This window comes from Polyodon spathula, chromosome 5, assembly GCF_017654505.1.
Source record: "Polyodon spathula isolate WHYD16114869_AA chromosome 5, ASM1765450v1, whole genome shotgun sequence".
In the NCBI taxonomy this organism is placed as follows: Eukaryota; Metazoa; Chordata; class Actinopteri; order Acipenseriformes; family Polyodontidae; genus Polyodon; species Polyodon spathula.
The window spans coordinates 49,743,951-49,769,802 of record NC_054538.1 but is presented as its reverse complement, the minus strand read 5'-3'; the positions used below and the strand labels follow the sequence as shown (position 1 = coordinate 49,769,802).

The following is a 25,852-nucleotide window of genomic DNA, read 5'->3' as shown; positions in this document are numbered from 1 at the left end:
AACTACTTCGTAATATAACCGATATTATCGGATAGGAATGAAAAAAAGGGGATCCGTTGTCTTTTACGTCTGTGTTTTAGAAACGCACTGCTGTTATTCTTTTGCGATTTATTCAAATGTGTAAAGAATTCTGTGCAAACGTGACCTCTGAAATGCTCTCTCAACTTTATGTACTATTTATTTTGGGACTAAACAAAACATTTTTTTGTAGTTAATTCACTGGGGTAAAAGTATGGCCTACACAACGTAGTCTTTACTTCTGCGATATTTTTCTACTTTGACATGTTACATATTGTAACGTCTTACTGTAAAACACAGGCATGCAAAACGGACCACGCCCCCCTGCCCCTGCTGCTATGCGGTCTCTTTTTCGCGTTCTGAGCAATAGAATGGCTTTTATTACTTTTTGAAAACGAACAAATATCCAAACATGAAAATTGTCCCAGCACTCATTTTAAATAATGATGTTTAAGCAGCCTGACAAACGAACCGTTACAAAAATATATTTATTCATATATTAGGTCAACATATTGGCAATGCGAGACATATAATTACCATGTTAAGAAATACATTTTCCTGGGATTTAAAGCTATAGAAAACGTAATTTCTTTTTATTTTATATTTAGCCTGTCGTATCTCAATCAGTTGACCAGATATGCCCACAAACGTAACATCACAATATATAGTTTTCCTATGTTTCTTTGAAAGACTTATGAGAAATGTGACTTTTATTTAAAATAATTCAGTTCCAAATTCAGGAAAAAACCTCTAGCACTGAGGGTTCCAAAAGCCCTAGCAGCGAAAGGTTAATAAACAAAACAGTTGCAAGTCGATCAAGAGATCATGTTGTTACAGTTATTCCTTTTATTCTTACGTGGCTGTATTTTGTATATATGTGAAATGTTTGGGGTTTTTTTTTTCAAACTACAACAGCCCACATAAGGAGTAGGGCTTATTTTACTGCTGACCAAAACTGCAAAATATGACTGCATTTTTTTAAATGGTCATTATTTTTTATAAAACCAGCCATTTGTATTATGTTTAATTAAATATCACTAAATGTTCGCTTATTCATTTGATCCAACTATGTTCCTGCAGCTGTCTGCAGGCAGCTGACTCACCGCCCTTTACTGAAAAGGGCTTGTCAAAAAGCAGGGTGTCATGGGTTGAGTGATATTAAATCTGCAGCAAAAACACGCATAAATCATTTTAGCATTTTTGTGTAGAAGCAGAGAATGACCAATACCAGATGAAAACTGAACATCAGTCAACAAACTTAACACCCTTGAGGCAGGGAATGCATTTTAAAAAGTTTTTTAAAAAGTGGTCAAAATGCAAAAAAAAAAAAAAAAAAAAAAAAAAAATTCACACACCTTAAGTTATGTAAACAGTTGTAGTAACACATGGAAACATGTAACATTTTTATTTTATTGTCCTTATGTACCCTTTAAAGTCTATGAAAAAGAGCCTGACTAGCTTAGTTGTTCTCCTCGCCATTAGCCCTCAAGCTGTACAGCATTCCTGTTTGACTTAAACATCAAGCCACACCTCACAGCAGCTAGGAGTACCACACAGAATAGCTTCAGCCATCGATGAAGATCAGAATAAATATCACAATCACACCCATTAGGTCAGCAACAACAGAGAACACCAAAAGATGCAAAGCAAATTAGGAATTCCATGGTCTTACAGACCGTAATGGTGCTGCCTAGTCTAGCAGTTTTGTTAACATTCTATTTGATTTCAGATATAAGAAACAGAGCTAACCCCAATGCAATATCCATTATTAATACTGGTCAGTAATGATTTACACCTGGGACTCTGGGAAAATAACAAGAGATCAAGGATCAATCCTTAATCTTTGGTCTCAGTAGTGTGCTCGTCTGAGCATTTGTGTTGCATGGGATACGCCTATAGCACAAGTCCAGCCATGCTTTCTAAATTAACCTGGCAAATAAGTCAGCAGACTTGTAGACATGCTACATAATTATTATTTGAGTCAGTTTATTTCCCAGGACAAGCACTGTGCCTCCTCCCGCACCCTTATAAAAATACAATCTTTTAAACCCAATCAAACTTACTTTATTTATGTATTTGTATTGGGAGGGGGTAAGGCAGAAAGAAAGAAAGAGGTTGGTCCTCGCTATAGCTGCCCTGAAGGTGACCCATGTTATGTTGCCATGGTGCACACACACTGAAAAGTGAAGACATTAGCAGCAATCAAAATGCTAAATAAGCCAATTGATCCTTCCTCCCCCTCCCCCCTCACACTCTTGGACAGCTGAGCAGTTGGTTATTGCTGGGGGAGTCTGTCCTTCTTCGCTCTTCTACTCAGCAGGAGAGTCCCACAAAGAAAAGTACTGCAGGGGAAATATTTTGGTTTGTGTTCACTATTCAGACAAAAAGCTCTTAACTCATTTATATTTATAGATTTTGTTTTCTATTCCTATCTAAACAACAAGGGTGGAACATCAGCAACTGTAGGATACAATGTAATGTTCTTCTGTGGCAAGTACTCGTGTGATGAAATCCTGAATCTTATAACCCTGCTATCCATGCAACCTAAAGCTTCAGTAAGGAGAGTAGCTTGCAAACAAATTAAGATAATGGTTGAAGCAAGGTACTACAAAAATAGAGAAAGGGGTGACCGGTTATCAATTCTAACTATTTATAGTTACATAGTATAACTTCCTCACATGTACATTTATTAAAAAGGCATAATATGTTGATGTCCATCAAAAAAAAAAAAAAAACACACACACACACATATATATATATATATATATATATATAATAAACACACACACACGTGTATGTATGTATGTACACACTACATATACAGTGAGGAGCATTGACGGACAGCAATCTTCAAGTCATTCCACAAATTTTCGATTGTATTTAGGTCGGGGCTCTGACTGGGCCACTCAAAGACATTTACCTTTTTGTTTCTTAGCCTCTCCAGTGTAGCTTTGGCTGTGTGCTTTGGGTAATTGTCATGCTGAAAGGCGAACTTCCATCCCAGTTTCAACTGTCTTGCAGAGGGCAGCAGGTTTTCCTCAAGGACTGCTCTGTACTTTGCTCCAACCATTTTCCCTCTTGATAGCCTCTCTGATCAGTCTCCTTCTTGCTCGGTCATCCAGTTTGGAGGGATGGCCTGATCTAGGCAGGGTCTTAGTGGTGCCATACACATTCCACTTCTTAATAGTCGTCTTGACCGTGCTACAAGGAATATTCAAGACCTTTGACATTTTTTTATACCCATCCCCTGATCAGCGTCTTTTAACAACTTTGGAGTTCTTTTGACAGCTCCTTGGTGCTCATGGTTGAGTTTTTGTTTTGAAATGCACTACCCAGCAGAGGGAACCTACAGGAACTGCTGAATTTATTGTGAAATCATGCAAATCACTACAATTTAACACAGATGGAGGCCATTTGGTGTGTGACAACCAAGCTATTTCAGTTTATTTAATTAAACTTCCTACAAAATTTCTAGAATATTTTTTTTCACTTGGGAAGTTGTGGGGCAGGATGTGTAGACAAATGAAAAAAAAAAAAAACAACAACTAATTTTAATACTAGAACCGCCGGATTTTCGAACACCTGGAACCGCCATGCGGGTCACTTTGACCCATACATTTTCAAACTGCTTCGTTATGAAAATGAAACACATACTATCGGATACAACTGAAAGGTTTTATTCATGAACATCACGTCTAACATTTGCATCACAGAAATACCATTTAAATGTAAAATTAAACAAAATGCTTTATTTTTCATAACGAACGCATATACAGCTCGACTGCAAACAGATAAAACAAAGTTAGAAGCAACAACTGTGTGAATGTTGGGCCCCAGCACCTTTCCAATTGTGCCTATTTGCTTGACAAGGTTGCCCCAATTGCTTCTCCTAACTTCGCCTTTTGTGTTTGATATCACCACTTTAAATGGCTGTTACATTTTTCTAACTTGTTTTTTTACATTGACTGTGTTTTTGATAGATATCACTTCTTTTTTTACATGATCAAATAATGAATAAAGCAAGGGAAAGCTGTTCGAGAATGTGTACAGTAAATAGACACAGACAAGAGAGTAATAAGTAGAGTAATAACAAAAATGAGAATATTTTAAAGTAAAATTATGATAGAAGGGACTGTTGGACAGTATTGAAAGTGTAAACATTGTATTCTTTCAATTGCAAATGTACATTCATGAGTGGTGAACACAATGTCTGTTTTGGTATACTGATATTTTGATATTTACGTAGGTACAAAACAACAATGTTATGAATGGTTAAAAAGATACATATGCATGTCAGTGCTAAAGGGTAGTATAGGCTGCGTTCCTAAATTAAACGCTGAGAAGCAACAACTCTTAAACTTGTTCCTAAACTCACCGTTCAGAGCTAGCGATTCTGCCTCAACGCTGAATCAACAAACTCACCGACTCTCAGAGCTGGTGACCTCCTCAACAAAGATGGTGATACCCACAACCACGATTATGCTGCTATATAAAAATTATGAATGCGATTTAAATGTAGATACTGATACCATTGTCCGATTTCAAAATGGTAATTGTTAATATACACGACTTATTTTATTTATGTATTCTTGTACAACAAATAAGACACAGCAAATATGACAACGTAACTGCAACCCATAAATAGAGATTTTATATATATAAAGTAATGCAGCATATTTAATAAAAACGTGTATTTAAGATTTTGTAATATTCTTTTTAGATTCTGAAATGCAGAATAGCTCATTTTAAATTTTACCGTTCAGTTTAGGAATGCAACGAAACGTTCCTAAATACCCGGACGTGTTGTCACAATAGTGAGATTTTGTTGCGTCAACACTCAACAGTACCGTTGAATTTAGGTACGCACACATACCAACACATTTTAATGAAAATCCATAAAAAAAACATTGTTCTCCTTGTTATAGAGGTGTTATGAAGTTGTAATAATGGTCAATGTAAGGAATTTGTAAAGCATTAGATCTCTTCATAAAAGACCATATCCATGTCCTTTGCATTTCTTGGCCATGGTTTGACTTCAATGAGTGCATCATTTGCATGCACCCATTTTCCAGTAGCACCCACAGCAAGAAGAGACACAGTGTCCTGCAGTAACACCTTGTCCTTGGTGTATGATAATGGAAGATAATTGGTCATTTCTGTTGTCCTGTGTAATGTTGCTCTTCTGCACAGCAGTAAACTTGGAATTGGCTTGGTGATTGAAATGCACTTGATCTTTTACCTTGTGTCCCTTGTGTGTGTTGGTCTCTGTGACAGAAATACAATGAGTTCTGGTTGTAAATCTCCCTCTCAACCTGTGAGGGTGCTAAATAGCGAAAAGAAAAAAGTATCTGGATGGGCTGGCCTGACAGTTCGTTTCCGAGGTTGGGAAGTCGGTCAGCCTGGATGAAAGAGAGACTCTGTTGCAGGAATGTATTGACCCGGAAGGTAAACGAGGTAGCAGCTGCAAGCAATAGACACAGCTGGAATCGTTTACCAAGGGATCATGAGAGGTAGCATAAAAGGTGCCAGAGAAACACTAATCTTTTCCTTTGCTTGGGTTGTGTGCATAAACCTGGAAGGACAGAGCTGCAGTAGGAACTGCCTAAGAATATTCGTGAGTGTTTGTTTGTGTGTTAGTAATTGTCTTGTTTATTGAATCAGTAGACAGCTAAAATGTTCCGGAGCTGTCGCTTTTGGGCCAGCACAAGCCGGAACTGCACTTCACGAACTGTCACCAAATAGCCTGTTATCACCCACCACGAGCACTACTACACAAACCCTGGACTGGTGACCATGTTTTAGTATTTTGGGGCGGATAATGATTATTGTTTGGGACTGTAAACCCCCTTGTTTGGCTCCGCGCATTACACATTGTTGTGTATTTCCAGAGCGTTTTTCTATTTGGCCAACAGACCTGGATTATAATTAAAACCCCCGTTTCCTACCGGACTACAATTGTTTGTGATTTTTTCTGCACTGCGTCACCTCTACACCCATTCACAATCACCGGCCAAATTGCCATAGTCTCATTCAAGCTTATCAGCTATATGGCAATAAATCCCTCTGAGCCTACTGTACTCTGCAACTGCAGTTTGAGATGCCTTAATGCAGGTGGGGTCAAAAAGTTGAAAAGGTGGATACCACTTAAGGATGTAACTGGAAAGTGCAAAGAAACTTTGTTCATAGGAGGAAATTGAGTTACCAAAATCCATCGTAACTGTTTTTAGAGTCATACTCTGGCATTTGTGAATGGTGACTGCATGAGCACCAATGACTGGGAACTGCTCTCGAACAATGTAGACTCTGTCCACGATTTCAAACTTTGTGTGTAACCGGTCCAAGGTATGGGTGACTCCATTGTTAAATGAGATGGTTATGGTTTTGACCATACTTGTGTTTTCCAGATAGTAGGAAACAGCTTGAAGCTTCCCTATTGCCACACTGATGCTTGCCCCACAGTTTGCAGCATATTTTGACTCGTATGGTAGCTTCCAGTCCAGCTGTACGACTGCAGTCAGTCTTGTAGGCATTCATTTTTTTCAGCACATTTCTCTGGAAGTTACAAGGGCAGTCCACAGACCAAAAGATTAATGTCCTCTCCAGGCATACGATCAAGCACGGCAGTCTGGATCTGGTCACAGGCATCTACAGTAGGCATGACGCAGGTTGATCCCTCGGAATGAAATAGCTAAGTGGCCAATTTTTGTAATTAGCAGTGGGAGAAAACCACTTCAGCAAGTACAGTAGAACCTGCCAATTACTAATGAGATGCAGCCGCACTGTGCGGGAACTTATTTTCCCCCATTGGTGCTTGAGCCCCGCAGCCCTCATGGAATCGCTGCCTGTACACCTATTATCAGCGAGTAAAGCCTGGTTTTCAAACAAACTGATTATCGCTTACCAATACTGTATTGGTAGAAGGTGTGTTTTTAAAAAAGTAATTTCAGCTTTCAATCACTTAACATATGCTGACGATAAAGTAAACACCAAGCTACAGACAGGGAGTCCCAAGCTTTAAAACAGGGTGCTGTTTATAAATTAGAACTCAATTTTATTATGAACATTGTGTTATGTTTTAAGCAACATACTACAATAGTATTGGCTCAGTGGATGTGTCAGATTTTGCTAAAATTAGAAGCCTAGTGTATACTGAGTTATGGAAAGAAACGATCATTTGAGTTGTGTTTAATGTGGTGTATATAGTGTTTTGAGGACAAGGACACTGAACATCAGAAAGTAGGCACTGCGAGATGAATGACCCTGCTTTTAGCTCAGTTTTGGTGCAAATAGCGTATATCGCGTTTTGCATCTAAACTCTTCATATATATATATATATATATATATATATATATATATATATATATATAATATATATATATAGATATATATAGATATATATAGATATATATAGATATATATAGATATATATATATATATATATATATATATATATATAGATATATAGATATATATATATATATAGATATACACATACACACACACACACACACACACACACACAGTACTGTGCAAAAGTTTTAAGCAGGTGTGAAAAAAATGCTGTAAAGTAAGAATGCTTTCAAAAATAGACATGTTAATAGATTATATTTATCAATTAACTAAATGCAAAGTGAGTGAACAGAAGAAAAATCTAAATCAAATCCATATTTGGTGTGACCACCCTTTGCCTTCAAAACAGCATCAATTCTTCTAGGTACACTTGCACAAAGTCAGGGATTTTGTAGGCATATAGTCAGGTGTATGATTAAACAATTATACCAAACAGGTGCTAATGATCATCAATTCAATACGTAGGTTGAAACACAATCATTAACGGAAACAGAAACAGCTGTGTAGAAGGAATAAATCTGGGTGAGGAACAGCCAAATTCAGCTAACAAGGTGAGGTTGCTGAAGACAGTTTACTGTCAAAAGTCATACACCATGGCAAGACTGAGCACAGCAACAAGACACAAGGTAGTTATACTGCATCAGCAAGGTCTCTCCCAGGCAGAAATTTCAAGGCAGACAGGGGTTTCCAGATGTGCTGTCCAAGCTCTTTTGAAGAAGCACAAAGAAACGGGCAACGTTGAGGACTGTAGACGCAGTGGTCAGCCAAGGAAACTTACTGCAGCAGATGAAAGACACATCATGCTTACGTCTCTTCGCAATCAGAAGAGGTCCAGCAATGCCATCAGCTCAGAATTGGCAGAAAACAGTGGGACCCTGGTACACCCATCTACTGTCCAGAGAAGTATGGTCAGAAGTCACCTTCGTGGAAGACTTGCGGCCAAAAAGCCATACCTCCGAAGTGGAAACAAGGCCAAGCGACTCAACTATGCACGAAAATACAAGAACTGGGGTGCAGAAAAATGGCAGCAGGTGCTCTGGACGAGTCAAATATTTGGCTGTAGCAGAAGGCAGTTTGTTCGCCGAAGGGCTGGAGAGCGGTACACGAATGAGTGTCTGCAGGCAACAGTGAAGCATGGTGGAGGTTCCTTGCAAGTTTGGGGCTGTATTTCTGCAAATGGAGTTGGGGATTTGGTCAGAATTAATGGTCTCCTCAATGCTGAGAAGTACAGGCAGATACTTATCCATCATGCAATACCATCAGGGAGGCATCTGATTGGCCCCAAATTTATTCTGCAACATGACAACGACCCCAAACATACAGCGAAAGTCATTAAGAACTATCTTCAGCGTAAAGAAGAACAAGGAGTCCTGGAAGTGATGGTATGGCCCCCACAGAGCCCTGATCTCAACATCATCGAGTCTGTCTGGGATTACATGAAGAGAGAGAAGCAACTGAGGCTGCCTAAATCCACAGAAGAACTGTGGTTAGTTCTCCAAGATGTTTGGGCCAACCTACCTGCCGAGTTCCTTCAAAAACTGTGTGCAAGTGTACCTAGAAGAATTGATGCTGTTTTGAAGGCAAAGGGTGGTCACACCAAATATTGATTTGATGTAGATTTTTCTTCTGTTCACTCACTTTGCATTTTGTTAATTGATAAATATAAACTATTAACATGTCTATTTTTGAAAGCATTCTTACTTTACAGCATTTTTTCACACCTGCCTAAAACTTTTGCACAGTACTATTATATATATATATATATATATATATATATATATATATATATATATATATATATATATATATATATATATATATTCCAATTATAGCTGCATTTGTGCCATATAAAAATGTGGAGCTGCATTTGTGCCATATAAAAATGTGAGAAATGTCTTCCGTGTGCGTGTGTCCACCTGTCTGTGGTTATTGTTCTTACACAGTTCTACAGTTATGCACCATACAGCGTTGTGAACACTGTTTATATTTTCTGCACTCGATTAAGGACAGTTCATACACTAGTACAGCCAGGGTGGTCCGTCAGCACTGTCGACGACTTGTGTTTGTGGTTGCTTTGAGCTCCCTATGGGATACTGAGCTACAAGCAGCTGCAATCATTTACCAAGGGATCATGCGTACTAGAATATAAGGGGGGCAGAGAATCGTAATCTGTTCCTACGCTTTGGTTACGAAATATAACCCGGATGGACCCGTGCAGTAAATAGTGAAATATCACGAGTGTTTCTTTGTCTTGTCTATAATTGTTACTTGTAGCTAACGGCCAACATTGAACCCGGAACAGCACTATACTATTGTCACTCCTTAAACTGTATCATCCAACACGAGAACTACAGCGTGCACCCAGCCTTCAGAGCAGCCAAGCTCCTCCTCTCTCTCTCTCTCTCTCCTCCACCACCACTACCTTCAACACCGGGATCCAGACCTCCTAGATCTCTGGCCCCTATAGGCAATCTTGCCTCCTCTTCATGGAGATCAAGGTTGATCCCCAGCAGGGGTAAAGCTGCTACACCAGCCTCGTTGTCATACCAGCAACGAGACATGTGTTTAACCAATGTTCCATCCTTCTCCCCCATTTGTTTTGGATGCAACCAACAGGGGCACCTGGGCCAGGTCATGCCTAGCAGCAATGGACTGCGACGTGGCAGCGTGCAGTTGGGCATCTGGAGCAGGTATGTGTGGGGAATTGTATTGGGCCTTGTATTGTTAATGCAGTTTTAATCAAGGTGACAACCCATGCCTTATTGGACATCGGGTGTGAGCATACCTTAACGTAGCTCTCTTGGGCAGTGTGTCGTGGCAACCATAAGCCCAGGTGGCGATCTCCTGCGACCATGGAGATAGAGCGACATACCCCACCCTAAAAGTATATTTTCAGTAAGACCGATACAACACCACCTAGTAGTTGGGGTGGCGGAAAGGCTACCACACCCAATAATTCTGGGTCGAGACTGGCCAAATTGGAGAATTGGTAAATTAATGTCAGTCTTGACCGCACACGTAAACGTGGCAGCAAAAAAGAACGAATTGGTGAAGCATTTCCTTTCCAAGCTAAAATGTTTTCCCCCCACTTTCTGTCCTAGAAAAACAAACAGAGAAAGAAAAAAGAGAAGGACTGCAAAATGATAGGGAGCATTACTGAGACAAGGCTGGGGTCTGGTGAGCAAGTGCTTGAATGGTAAAAAGTCAAAAAGAGGTCAGAATGCAGTGCAACCGAGAGGGCGAGGTTACTGTGCCATCCAGGGCAGATGGTACCCTGGCCCCTCTCAATATACCGGACATGTGGTACTTAAGAGCGGACATAGTGTGGGGCCAACATAATGACCCGTCACTAGTGCACACTTGGGGGCAGGTCCGGTCTACTGAAGGTAAGGATGTTGATGGCGCTGGGGCACTAGTATATTCACACTTCAGTATCAAGGGGCAATTGCTGTATAGAGTAAATCTAGCTGTGGGCACAGGACAGCCTGTAACACAATTATTGGTTGGACTGAGGTCATGAGGCTGGCGCATGATATCCCTTTTGCGGGGCACCTCAGGAGCGAACATTGGCTTGATTCTATTGGGTACGTCTTCATGCTGATGTGTCGAAATATGTAGCCACATGCCCAGACTGCCAGCGAGTAGCGCCGGGTCAAGTGCGACCCGCCCCTTTGGTTTGACTGCCGATTATTTCCACTCCTTTTGAATGCATTGCAGTGGACATAATGGGCCCTTTGCTACCTTCTGACTCCAGGTATATGCATATATTAGTGGTGGTAGATTATGCAACAAGAATAAATAGGAAGTTTTCAACAGATAACCATGAATAAACTAAAATAAGAGGATACACAGAATCTAGCTTTGTTTCAATTTGGCAAATTTGTCAACACTATTGTTTTAAAGATCGCTTATCTGCAGCAGAATTATTCAGAGAAAGTGGATTTGTAACTAAATCTACTACGGTGTTTTCCTTGCCTGGTGAAATTAAATAAATAGGACAGAAAATTAAATTCCAAATACTAAAATGTATTATTTTTATCAATAACAGTTGCCAAAATTCAGTGCTCATCTGGCATATTAACATCCCGCCTCTGCTCACGAATGATTTGGCAGCTGTCAGACCTTTCCCATTGGCTACTCACTCGCCTTCAATTTTGATGCAGAATACCACTTCTTTGCTTATGATGGGACAGCTAAGTGAAACTTGGCAGATACTGACTCTCCTATTGGTTAAACTTACTGTCAGTACCTGCAACTGAAACAGACACATTTTATGTCCCACCCAGCTAACTTATGACTGGGATACCTCAGTGAAAATGCAGATATCCAGTATGAAAAAAAGAAAAAAAAAAAAAGTACATATAAGCACAGCATAAGCGAGCAGCACTGTCAACAGACTGCTGTGACACTTGTTGGAAAAATGTGTTTAAAGCTATATTTTCTTACGCTACGACCCACCAGAAATGTGTTCATGACCCAGAATTTAAGAACAGCTGCCGTGGGCACAATGGCCTGGCTTCGCGGGCACCAATTTGAGGACCACTGGTCTAGCCATATGTCAATTGCCAAACCTCTTCCTTTTTATAACATCCACCCTTACTGTGGCACCACAGTAGTAGGATACATGATGGACTACTGTATGAAATAAATTACTAAAATGAATACACTAAATATACTTTTGGTGAAATGTCACATGACCAGTTATACATCTAGCATATTATTCAATGTTTAACCATTTCTTTAGAGCTTATATTTAAACTAGTGTTGTAAATCAAACCCTGACGTCGATTATCGTGCAAATTCTAACAACGATTATTAACCATTAGTTAAAATGCTTTTTTTTAATATAAAGTGTAAAATCTGACTAATTTCTAGTGTAAACATAATGGTAAATTATGAAAAAAATTCTAAAGGTTTGAAAGCTATGTTAACACTATGGACTATTCACATGGAAATAATTCTCTTTTTTTTCCTAACAAATGCAGCAGTCCCTGCCAGGGCCGAGGCTGCAGAGATGAATTTCACTTTTTGCTGTCACATTTTAATCAAAACTGACTTTGCATAGCCACTTACACTTAGATTTGCATTATCTTCAGTGAAAACATAGATATCATTTTTCGAAACAGTACATTCAGAGGTGGCTACCCTTTCTTGCAACAGAACTTTCCACAGCAACACATTCGATCACAGATCATTTAATTTTCCATCCCATACTTGAATATGCAGAATACCTTTCATACACTTGTGGATTTATTATTAATTTACCACGTTGCAATGTTTCGCTGGCATACATTACCAAGCCCTACTGTTTCACGTCCGTGAAAAACATGACACAGACTGTGAAATTCATTCACTGTGAAAACTATCTGTTTTGTGTACTTTTACCCTGCACTTAAATTCACTTAAGTTATGTGTATCTGTCCAGGTTCCTGATACGATTATAAGCTTGTTTCAATTTCACACTTAACAGCAGCCAATAACCATTCTGGGCTCTCTTCACTGATTGGTAGATATGGGCACCTGGGGCGAGTTTAGTATCATAGGAGATCTCAACTAGTATTAAAAGAGAATGTCCAAAATGAATTAAAAAAAAAAAAAAAAAAAACCTACAATAATTACTGCAGTGGATCGTGTACAATAATTCTAAATTCTACATGGTGATGGTGGGAAACTATTTTGTACAACCTACAATGTTTCATTGGATCACATACGTTGAGCTACGATCAAGCGGCATTTAGAATTGGAAAAAAAAAAAATCCACCCTAAAAATGGCAGATGCCCTTCATGTTAGAAATGGACAAAGGAGGCGCCGAAACCTATTTCAAAATGCCTTGGGAGGTCAGCCTTGTCCTAGCAAGGACAAAGTGACCAGAAATATATCTTTATCAACTTACTGTCTAAGTAAGAATTTAACCAAGAACCTGGCTTAATCTTTAACCCATTCTATGAGTTGTATTCTAAGACCAAAAATTAATTTATATCCAAATAAAATGTTCCAATACTCGTTCAGCTGGATATTCCAGATAACTGTTTTAAGTAGGCAACTTTCTTTGAAAAGAGGGATTATAGCAAAAGATAAAATCAGAATGAAGGAAGGGAGTACATAAGAGAGAAAAGAAGTTTGTGAACACAGGAAGTAGAAGTAGTTACCTGTTATCTCCCTTGCCGAGATTTGTGTTTGCAGGGTGCAGGATGGTCTGGTTCCCCTCCATTTCTATCACACATTTAGTTTTTAGGTCTTTTTCTGTAATAAAAAGACAGAAGGCAGAATATTGAATTGCATATCTTCACAAAAGAGGTTTTAACATCTTATAAAATATACTTTACAGTAACTGTCCTTTTCCTATAATTTCATTTTATGGACAGGCACAAATGGAAATAAGACTCCCATTGCATAGCAGTTTTTATCCAGTCCTAGTTTTACTAGCTTGTTACCTACACACAGTGGCTAACCAAACTCAAATTAAAACCTGGAATGGGTGAACCTGCAAAATGCCCTGATATGGGAGGGATGAAGGAGTCCCAATTGTCTATTCTCCATACACACACTACATCTGTACTGTATTGGTGATCATCACAAATACCAATACATACCTACCATTAATTATGGATACTGGACTATGTGTTAATGACTGCAGGGCATGTAGTTAAGGCTATGAAGGGCAAGGCAATGTTGCCTTCATTGGGGGTGAAAATTTAGGGGCACCAAGGCAGTTCAAGGGAGCAAAAAGGCAAAATATAAATCCAACCCAAGGGCACTAAGACGATTTCATACTCATTCATAAAACAAAATATAGAAAGCCTATTATTTCGATGAAATTAATTCAAACATAAAAATCTATGTTTTCTGAGAGACTCACACACTAATTGTTACAGAAATTAAATATAGGTCACTTTTCCATTGTAAAAATAAAAGCGGTATAGGCAAAAATCCAATTTAAAAACAACAAACTTTTAGAATGAAAAAATAAAGGGTAATTTGGCAAAAAATAAATATTCAGAGTATGTTTTTACTAAACCCGCCACAAACCACTGACTAATACATAGATTACAGGCTTACATACAGCCTTAGTGACAAATGAGTTGTTCGAGCTGCAGCATCTATGCAACTGTAGTTTGCTAACCGCTGTTACAGAACCTGTACAAACAACAGGGCTTTGAAATAGAAACGTCTTCATGCAATGGAGAATGCTCTGTATCACAATGATGAACAGCTGGATGTACATAATGTTAGATGTTTACATTTGAGAGATTTTATATAGTTTCAGTTCTGGAAACTTACAGTTGCAAAGAATTTAGACCCAGATTTATAAAAGGATTGCGCAAAGGTTCTGAATTCTTGGACAGGATTTACAAAACACACACAATGGCATAAGCATGCAATTAAGATGTGATTTGTGGGGGCAGTGTCTCTGCCCAGTGAGCTTTAGCCCTTGATGCACATGTAATTCTGGGCCATTTCTGAACGAAACCGCTAAAATTGGGAGGGGATTTTGCAGATGAGGTTATTAAATATTCTGTCTAATTGATTAAAGCTGCCGGTAATTGCGGGCCACGTATTTGCTTGATTATTTTAAGAACTCTGAAAAGCAGGATATATAAAAGACAAGGTGATGTGGGAGACTTGTCTGCAGCAAGGAGACATCGTTTAAGGACAAAGAAACATTTAATAACATTTTGCAAACAGCTAATTTTTTAACCTTTCTGATCAAGTCTGTTTGTAAATTACGATTTATAATACTGTATTGTTTTGCAAACTCAAATTTTCAGTACATGTTTCATAACTTACATGACAAAACAGAAAATCTGCAAATAGAGAACACAGAATCCATGTAAAAAAAGGTTCTTTAGAAGCACCTAAAAAGGTCTCCCCACAGTGGCAAAGCAAGGTTCTAACAAGAGCCTTTACTTATTACAGTGTAGGCATTATTATAAGAACTTGGGGAGTTTAAGAAAAGGTGGATCGATATTCCGAGGCGCACTAAAGAAAAAGTCTCACGTACATGTAATACAATAAGGGCTCATCCTCTACTTATTTTATTAATGCCTACAGAATTTATGTTTTGTAATATGGCATTCTGGTATTTAACAATACTGATTCAGGCATATTGCTGTACAATGGAAGGATTTTCCACCCATTTGACTGCCATGTATGTAAGTAAATAAAACGTATTGTTTCTGAAGTTTGAAAAGTCTCTACGCCTGGAATTATTCTATATGAAATAAGTTGAAACTAAATAAGGTGAACTAATATGCGAAGCATAGTAACTGGATGATTGCGGTGAGGGGTATTTAAATTGATTGCGGAATCACCTGCTTTACCTTATTCTTTTATAAAATAGGTTGTGGCTTTTTGCAGTCGGTTTTTCCCCCTTTATAAATTCGGCCCTTAGTCAGTAAAAAAAAGTCTGCTGTTTTTAAGCAGACAGTCTAACCCCTTTTGTGAAAGCACAGGTTTTACTAGTTAAAAAGCAGAACTACTTAGGTGAATGTATTACACAAAAATAAATGAACAGAAATCAATGCACTTCAAGATTGTGTTTCGTTCATATGTTCTCTCCTACTCATTGCATAACATAGGGTACGGCTACTTGAACTATGTCATAGCTACTTGCTCAGGTTTTTTTTGGTGTAAGAATTTGAGCAAAAGTAATAAATTATATACACTGAAGACATGAAAGGAGTCAGAATGTGTATTGCACTATTGCATTAAGTATTGCAGTTTGAAGCCCATTCTCTCAATTCAAATTTAACTGTCTAATTTCATCCTTTCTGCACTATTTGACAACTAAGTTCACATTAACATTATTATTGTTACTGTCAGGGACGAATTTTTGTGCTCTCATTGCTTACCTAAACATTAGGTAAATCTTAGAACACGTCGCTGCCGCTATAGGCAACTCCTTCCTTCTTAAACATTTTTGTTGGTATGGGGCTCAACGGGGAGAAATTATTATTTTTTTTTTTTAAATCTGGAAGCATGGTCATATTGAGCTCAGTCTGAAGGGGCGTTCACACCAGTCGCTAATATTTTAACCAATGCAAACCCAGCCACACTCAAAACTGCTTCAGCCAATAACACTGCAGTTTATTAGAAAGGACGTTTCAAAAGATATTCTATTTAACAAATATCTTGAAGCGCAGTCAATAGATTTTAACCCCCAACACACACCACCATAATACCCCCACAATTACCCAGCAATTGTGCTGTTTAAAATAAAATAAAAACATTTTCATTCTTTGTGAGTTTTGTCTGGTTGGCTGGGTATAGGCAAAGAGAGTCTGAATTAAAGGTGTCATTATATATTGATATTACCGAGCATTATATACAAAATTAAAAAATGCAACTGCTTCCATCCCATCATTTCAAACTTTTTTGGGGGGGGCGGAACTGTAAAAGCGGCAACAATCAGTGGTACTGTGCATCTGACAACACAATACCTGGAACAACAAACAGCAAACAAAAAAAGGTAATTGTGATCGCCCTGCTCTACCGGAGAAAGAAAAAAAACTAAGATAGCTGTGGGTCCATGACACCCTCAAGAAAAGAAAAAGGTGTAGCAAATATCAACAGCTGATACAGGAACTCCGGTTTGGTGAAGGCAGATTTCAAACCTAACAGATTTATTTATTTTTATTTCTCCCTTGCAAAGGATCCTCCTACTTTGCCCGATTGGCTGCTGGTAGTTTACGTCATGGCGCGGCCACGACAAACCAGTGTTGCACAATAAGTCGAAATGTATTATTATTAAATATGCTTATTAATTACTACTTGTTCATGTGTATGATTGAGCACTGTCCCTTATAAAAACCTAAACAGCCAGTTAAAACAAATAGAGCACAGCACAAAGAAGAAAAAATATCAGATTATTTTTATTATGTTACCCTTATGTGTAATTAGGTGGACGCTGCAGAGGGCGCTCCCTCGTGAAGCTTCCATGTTTTATAGCTGTATACGGCTTCTCTAGCCTACCTGGCAGCACTCGGCGGGGGCAGGATTAGCCACGCAAAACTACTTCCGGGTGGGGGACAACAGTTCACTTGTCAATCTCCTTCTTTGTTATTTATACACTGCTATTTATTTCAGCACTGCTTCAGCCCTTCGTCCGCTTGGTTTTGTCCTCCTCCTCCTCCACTTCCTCTTTTTTCTAATACCGCTCCGCCCGCACAGGGATCCCTCTGGTGGTGGTGGGGGGAGCGAGTTTCATTCCCCTGACCGACTGCATCAGCATCCTGTCCAAGTAATTGCCACCCCTTGCGGTTTCTCGCCGGCTAGAGGGGACCCCTGGTCACAACTACCCTGTCACAGCTCATGCGCTAAACTCACCAAGGCCACAACCTTGCTATCTCACCTCCCTAGGTTCTTTTCAGGTCAGAGCACCTTTCTGCCCCTTCTGGCTTGCCGAGTCCCCACCTGCCGAGCCAGGCCCCGCCAAGGGGGGGGGTTCTCTATTTTTCGTCTCTCCAACAGTGACCTGAGACACTTTATCCTAACTCTCCATGCCACCCAGCTGCCAGCCACGTTGCCTGAGGATGCTGCACCGAGTAGCGATGGATCTATCCCTTTGTCTTATGTCTCTTATTGAGAGTGTCTTATGTTAGTCTTCTCATTCTCCTTGCTCGACCAGCAGTGAAGAGACGCCACCTGGCTATCGACCTTGACCGAGAGCTTCGTCCTTATTTGTTCTGTCTGTCATTCTCAATAGCCACTCAGCGCAAGCGGACACAGCCGGGCCCAGCGAAATGTGAGAGTTCAGTGTTTTATGTTGTACGTCTTGATACACAAGCACCCCTGTTCCTCAAATCAAATCCCTCTTAGACTACACTACTCAAACCCTTGTAAGCGACCAGTGAAATTATAAAAATTACCCTACTTCTGACTGTTTTACATTTCTCTACCTTTTCATTTTGAAATGCTGCTCCAAAAACTGCATTTGCAGCATGCATTTCCATAGTTTTATATTTCTTACTGCCTGCCCACTTTTTTTTTTTTTTTTTTTTTTTGCTGGTCCCGCAAGCTCATCCATCGGTGTCACAAGACGTGCAAAATAAGTAAAACAAGCAACAGCATAGTACTTGTGGTTCACTAAAGCACTTTAACCAGAACAGAAACAATTTTATATATTATATATATTACACACACACACACACACACACACATACATACACACACTGTATGTGATTTTATACAGCACTTATATTCTTCGGAAACAAAAGGCCAGTAAACTTTGTTAGCATTTTTAAAACAAACAAAAATAAGAAATGGTGGTTGGTTCTGAATCAAACATACTGATCCCCTGACTGAAGAAAATGTCCACCTAAAAATGAGAGGGGGCCACACTGACCCTCAGTCTAAGTCCTGGAGCATACACTGTAGTTTATACTTGTGTGCTTATGACAAATTAACAGGTATTGTTTATTTGTTGCATTTACTTCAGAAAATGAATACAACGAACAAAGTAGTATTACATTGTGTGCTTTATAGCAACTTCTACATGTGTTTTAAAATACACCGAAAAATAACATTTTGCATTTGTACTAGTAAAATCACAAAAAATAACTTTTATAGCCACTTGCTGTCAAATATTGCATATCATAACTTCTAATTATACTGTGCAGTAGAAAAGAAATGTAGCCTACGCAATGTCACTAGAACTACGTTCGTTAAGTTCTTATTTTAAGCATACAATGTATCCAAGTCTCAACGAAAACAAATAAAGCGGCAGTGCCTTTCAAAACAAAGCCCTACTCATTTCAGAGGGAGAGGAGTGGGGGTGTTTACAAATTCCATGTTTTTTTTTAGTAGTACCAGTTTTGGGGCATACAACATTACATATAAAAAATTAAAATAATAAATGTGTGTGTACTTGCATTAAACAAAGGTCATCCTCGCTGAAGATTTTATCAATAATTGATAATTCAGAGTTTATCTGGGTCGATTAATTCTCTTATTAATATTTAATCGATGCGTCACAAAATTCAAGGTTTTACTATGAACACAAGCAAGACATAAGGAATGTTTATTCAATAGTAGTATTTTATTAAGTACACAAATATTAAAACAGAAATCAGAAAAGTCAGAAAGTAAGTCTCGAAGCACCAAAACACAAGTCAAAAGCTCTTACTGCATTCATGCTGACTAGCAGGGCAATTGAAATATGACACGCCTATCTCCTCTCACACACGTTAGCAACGTCATGCCAGCTGTGACGTAGCTAGTAACTTACTCACACATATACACCCTAAACTGAAATGATACAGACAATCCTAGAATACATCACATTAAGCTTAATAGTATATAGACTAAGTATATGGCAAGTTTACTTTTAAAGAAATTCTTCATATAACAGAGGTAGATTACTTGGTTATTTCACAAGCAAAGTGTGCAAACTAAGAAATTAACAGTTCAATTCGATGTGAATGTGTTACAATTAATTTAGTTCCATGAAAGGAAAATGCAACTGGAATTACAGTCAACTGTCCACTAGTTTGGAAACTTAATCTGTTGAAATCCCATATGGGAGATACTGAAATTGAATCACTAAAAAAGACCAAGGAGTTTATGTTGACTCAGAAATGTCTTCATCTAGACAAATGTGGGGAAGCTATAAAAAAGGCCAACAAGATGCTCGGATATATAGTGAAAAGTGTTGAATTTAAATCAAGGGAAGTAACCTAATTTTAAAATGCATTAGTAAGACCTCATCTAGAATACGGTGTTCAGCTCTGGTCACCTCACTACAAAAAAGATATTGCTGCTCTAGAAAGAGTGCAAAGAAGAGTGACCAGAATTCTTCCAAGTTTAAAAAGCATGTCATATGCAGACAGGCTAAAATAATCTATTCAGTCTTGAACAAAGACGACTACCTGGTGATCTGATTCAAGCATTCAAAATTCTAAAAGGTATTGACAGTGTTGACCCAAGGGACTTTTTCAACCTGGTAAAAGAAACAAGGACCAGGGGTCACAAGTGGAGATTAGACAAAGGGGCATTCAGAACAGAAAATGGGAGGCTTTTTACACAGAGAATCGTGAGGGTCTGGAACCAACTCCCCAGTAATGTTGTTGAAGCTGACACCCTGGAATCCTTCAAGATCCCCCAAAAAATCCTTAAAAAAAAAGAAAAATTAAAAAAAAGCAAGCTTAGAGGGAACGCTGAGAGAGAGCGATGTGGGACATATTCCCCGAATATGATAATACATGAATGTGTATTGGAAAAGTAATTTGGATTAATTAATGAAACTGTGTGTCTTGAGAAACAGGTTAAACTACTGTGTCTTGAGAAAAGGGCCTCTTTCTTGCAGACATACTGAACTATGACCTACTGAACGAGGTGCCTGGGGCTAGGTGCCGCCTGAACTGGATTAGGCTGAGCGGACAGTTGAATTATGTACAGATAATTCACATGTGCAACAACAACTGTTTTGATGCAAGTGGAAAAGGACATTAAAACATCAAAGGATAAAAAGAGACCCAAGACGGGACTCAAGAAGAGGAATGTAAGAACATAAAGTTTACAAATGAGAGGAGGCCATTTGACCCATCTTGCTCATTTGGTTGTTAGTAGATTATTGATCCCAGAATCTCATCAAGCAGCTTCTTGAAGGATCCCAGGGTGTCAGCGTCAATAACATTACTGGGGAGTTGGTTACAGATTCCCACGATTCTCTGTGACTATGAAGAGGTATGTGATAAATACAGCAAACAAGTGGTGGGGCAAGGCTGGAGATGTTGTACTGAGTGTCCTGTTGATGTGCAGTGCCCTTTAACCCTTTGTGGTCCAATGTCGGACCAGGTCCGACATTACCGAAAAGACGTAATCCACAGGTTTCCAGTCGTTTTTTCTTCAGGAAAAAGCAGAGAGAAGCATTCAATGACCGAATGAAACCGGAAAAAAAAAAAAAAAAAAGGGGGGGGGGGGGGGGGGGGGGCCTGTGGGCAATAGCCTGGCAGCTGCGCCATACAGAGATAAATAGACATAAACAAAGGAAGTAGCTGCTTCCACATCCAGCGCTCAAAGAATATCACAGATATTTGCAGAGCTTTTTGTGATGTTATTGTAATAAATTAATGACTTGGATCGCATTATTGAATAGTTTGGTGATAAAATGAGTGATCAGGAGAGGATTTATCAGTATGCACGTCTATAAAGAGGTATGTGAAAAATACAGTGAACAAGGGGTGGGGCTTGGCTGGAGATGCAGAAATGATGTCACTTAGCATTAGGGATATTTTAAACAGTGCGTGTAAAATAAACAGAGCGTGTGAAAATAAATTGGACCCGACGCGCCTGACAAGCGCTGAATAAATGGACCGCTAAGGGTTAATGAATACTGCAATATGTGCAAATTGACCACAGCCCAAACTTGAATGCTTCACGGCAGCCATGTTTTTCTTTTTTTAGGTAGTGACATGCACTGAACTAACTTGATAGACAACCTTGCCAAGGATATGTATGCAAACTTTTGCTTCAATCGGCATAACTGTTTCAGAGAAGACATTAATATTTTTAACAAATCCAATATGGCCACCAAACAATGTGACCCATTTTCGCTCTGACAACTTCCCAAAGGCCTCTACCACCCTACCAAGTTTTGTGAGTTTGAGCAAGTGTCGATTTGATAAGCTAGTTTATAATTTGACCTTTAGGAAAGGTCAAAGGCAAGGACCTTTATGAGTTCCTATATGTGCTCCATATTAATCACTACCCGGTCTGCACTATGTAAGGAGTTATAAGGCAGTTTTGCATTTGACCTCAGAGAAGTCAAAGGTCACAGTCAAGGCTATTTTTGAACAGATCACATGGGTTCATTTGTGTATTCTATAGTAACTATGACACTGTCTAAACTCTGAAAGGAGTTCTAAACAAGTTTTGCATTTGAGCTTTAGCAAGGTAATATGTGCAATTTGACCATAGTTGAAATTTGATTGGCTCACAGCGGCCACTTTTTTTATGTAGCAACTTGCTTTGCACAAACTTGACAGACAACCTTGCCAAGGCTATGTAAGTTTTGCTTCAATCGGCATAACAGTTTCAGAGAAAGACATTTTACTGTTTTTGACAAATCCAATATGGCTGCCAAACCATGTGACCAATCAAACAGTAAATGTAGGGCACGAGGGTAGTCTTACACCAAATTTCACATCTTTGCGATAAGCGGTTTTGGAGAAGATTTTTCTTAAATTGTCCAAAATTCTCTAAAAATCTAATATGGTCGCCAAACCATGTGACCTATGACCTTCATTTTCATTCTGATGCAATGTCCCATAGGCCTCTACCACCGCACCAAGTTTCATGACTTTTGTGGCTTGGAAGCCTAATAATCCCAGCAATAACAATAGGCTTCCCAGCCTATGGCCTAAAAGCCTAACTGGCACAAAGTATGAACACATTACCCCTGCGTAAGCAGCCTGACATTGGTTTCCTGTATGGTTTAGGACCGATTTTGTGCTTGTGCTTTTAACTTAAAGCTTTAAATGGCCTTGCTTCCCTATAGCTAAAAGATTTGCTGACCCCCTATGTACCTAATCGCCCTCTTGGATCGAAGGTCTACTCAGTATTCCATGGATAAACAGAAAGGCAGATGGCAGTGTCCAGCTTTAGAGCACCAAAGCTGTGGAATGATCTGCCATGATTTCTAAGGGACGCACACTCTGTTGCTGCTTTTAAATTAAGATTAAAATACACACTTATAAATTTTACATATTTATTTTATGGGGGCATTTTATCAGCCTATAATACTAATTTGTATCACTGCTATTTAAAGTAATAATTAAAATGACTTTTTTACTGTATGTAATTTAAGAGGGTATCTATTTCATAATCTTATATTTTACTTGCTTGGCATGTTATATTTTTTAGATGTAAAGCACCTGAGGAAATTTCGCAAACGGCGCTATATAAAGGAATAAAGACTGATTGATTTACACCTCAACAGCCCTTTGTTTTTTGGAAACAGTGTAGTTCAAAGTGTGTAGCACTTTCAAGTCAATTGGTACGATCAAATCTGTGAAGGTTTTATTATATTTATATATCACAGTGTAAAAACTGTAACCACAACAGAACTACATTTTATATAAACAGCTCTGCTACAGTTCATAAAAGAAATTAATTGTCAAAAGCATGTGACAAAGTTAATCTGGCACCTCTTCTGCACCTACAGTAGCATTTATACCCAGTTCGCCATTCACATTATTATTCAATTAAGTTCACTGCCCTTTAAACAACGATTTTTTTCAGCATTAAGATATGATTTTCCTTAATGCGTTTTTGTGCAGCGTATAGTCTTCTTAAAACCGCAAAAAAAAAAAAAAAAAAAACACTTAGGCTGCATTACTACAAGAGAAAACAAGTTTTTCCTACCACATCCCAGGAAATATATTTTAGAATACTCTGCTTCTTACAACAAGTTCTTTAAAATGAGTATGCATTTTAACTGATAATATGGGTAGTGTTTTTACCTCTGTTGTAAATTACAAACAAAGCGATAAGCAAACCATATGTACTGTATGTGAATAAGGCAACAGATGTCCTGCGACTCATCTATGTCAGCTGATCAGATTGCTGTAAACTGAACAGCCAACAAGTTGCTTGGGAGCAATATTTTAGTATTGTTTTGCAAGGCTCTCTTTGAACGTACAACGCATAGCAAAAGATCTTTTCAAACCACTATTTCAAAGAAACAACAACGTAGCTTCAGGAAACAGCCCTACCACACTGTATAATAGTGTGACCATGAAATTAGCCCAATAGGCTGTATTCTTGATAGTTTAAGCTCAATTAAAAAAAAAAAAAAACAGTTTCCAAACAGTGTTAACGATAGGTGCACACCTCACATGTTTCCCAGACAAATATTTATCTTTCTGAAATTAGTTACAATCAGGGACATTTCTGCCTTCCCTGGAAAAGTTTAGGCTATAGTATTGTATAGTGTTGATAAAAGAAGAAAACAACATACCGCTTTGCTACGCCAAAGTTTATTAAACAAGTAAATGGATGAATGAATAAAATACTCACCTCTTCTGTTCATGGGGCGAACGCGAACAGCCACCTTCACGTTGGACTCGCTCATGTTCACTTCTTGGTATACTATTTTTAAAAGTATATCCTTTGTGGCAAAAAGTGTGTGGATATTGTAATAGTCCAAAGCTTCGCGCTTCGTTTTTTTCAGGGTATTGTTCGATTTAAATTAGTTTCGTTCTCACTGTCTCTGGTGCAGAACAAAGTTATATTTATTTTTTGTTGTCCTTGGTAGGGAGTTTTTCTTTGTTGACGGCTTTTCAGAAAAGCGTAGTTTGCAAACGTCCTTGGAATGAGAGGCTTGAGTTGAAATTTTATCCAGAGGAAAAAAATAAATAAATAAAAATAAGGTACTAAAAATATCTGAAACTTCAGCAGGTACAATAATATCTATCAAAATTTGTTATGCTCTAATTTAGCTTTTGTCAATGAAAAAACAACACTTCCCCAATATGTTCTCTTCCTCTGATGGTGGTAGAATATATTTCCATCTGTTTATTTATATATTTCGAAAAAGAAGAATGTATTTGTTAAATACTTGTCTTTATCACAATTCCTGCACTAAAAAAACATCGACAGCGCAATCGCTCAGCTATAAAAGATGTCAGTTTAAATCACTAAAAACACATTTCAATAAAGATTATATAAAGAAATCAAACCTAACAAAAGAATGATCCTCCGTCTTCGATTTTCTTTTTTTTTGTTGGATTGTTTGTTTTTTTGTTTTAAGCAAATGTGTGCCGCAACTAAAAAATAAACAAATACGTATCTCAGTTCCCTATCTTCTTATATAAGGCCTCTGTTTATTTATGAGTAAAAAAAAAAAAAAAAAAAAAAAAAATTATATTTACAAATATTCAAGTTTGCTTTATTGCCTATCTAGATACAAGACTTCCACCTGTTTTATTTCCTGAACTTTTCCATCACAGCAGCCATCTTTAACTTGGAGTAACCACGCCCGCCTCTTCCGGCAGAGAAGGTCAAAAAAAAAAAAAAAAATTCAGGGGCGGTAACCTTACGTAGGAATATGCCTTGTTGGTAAGAGCAGTCTGTTTTGTAAGAAAATCAGACCATATCCTTGAGGTTTAAGCCATTTGTACATTTTATTTGCTAGCGTACCTCATTTTGTTGCATTAAGCTATATATTTACTTGCATTTCCACCAAATATTTGATTAAATATTGAATAACTGAAAACGCACTTGTATCTGGATATTTTTATAAGTGGAATAAATATAATTCTATATTGTCTTAAAAAAACCCGAACAATATCTGTTCCCACCAGTCCTCAGTAGGACAGATAACAACAGCAGTAACAAGACTGTGATACTGAGATTGCCAGACACAAGTCCTGCGTTTCTGGGTTGGAAACTTTTTAGGAATATACTCGTTGCCTCCTACAGGCAATTTGTTAATTAACTTTAAACAAATACATCGATCCATTTTTATTTGATATCGTGCCCTTT

At 38.3% G+C, this 25,852-nt stretch overlaps 1 protein-coding gene across 2 annotated transcripts in view; it reads right to left on the bottom strand.

Annotated features, from left to right (window-relative positions):
* kif13bb (kinesin family member 13Bb) overlaps window positions 1–25,327 on the bottom strand; it is a 124,699-nt gene extending 99,372 nt beyond the window's left edge. The window contains exons 1-3 of one of the 2 annotated variants that reach the window (XM_041250699.1): window positions 25,048–25,327; window positions 24,386–24,688; window positions 13,519–13,612 (exon numbers count right to left, since the gene is read on the bottom strand). In XM_041250699.1, the coding sequence (XP_041106633.1) occupies window positions 13,519–13,612; window positions 24,386–24,440 (149 nt within the window). In that variant the 5' untranslated portion in view covers window positions 24,441–24,688; window positions 25,048–25,327. Of the gene's footprint in view, window positions 1–13,518; window positions 13,613–24,385 lie in introns of both variants that reach the window. The other variant, XM_041250698.1, reaches the window with a different exon arrangement.
* Between the last annotated feature and the right edge of the window lie 525 nt (window positions 25,328–25,852).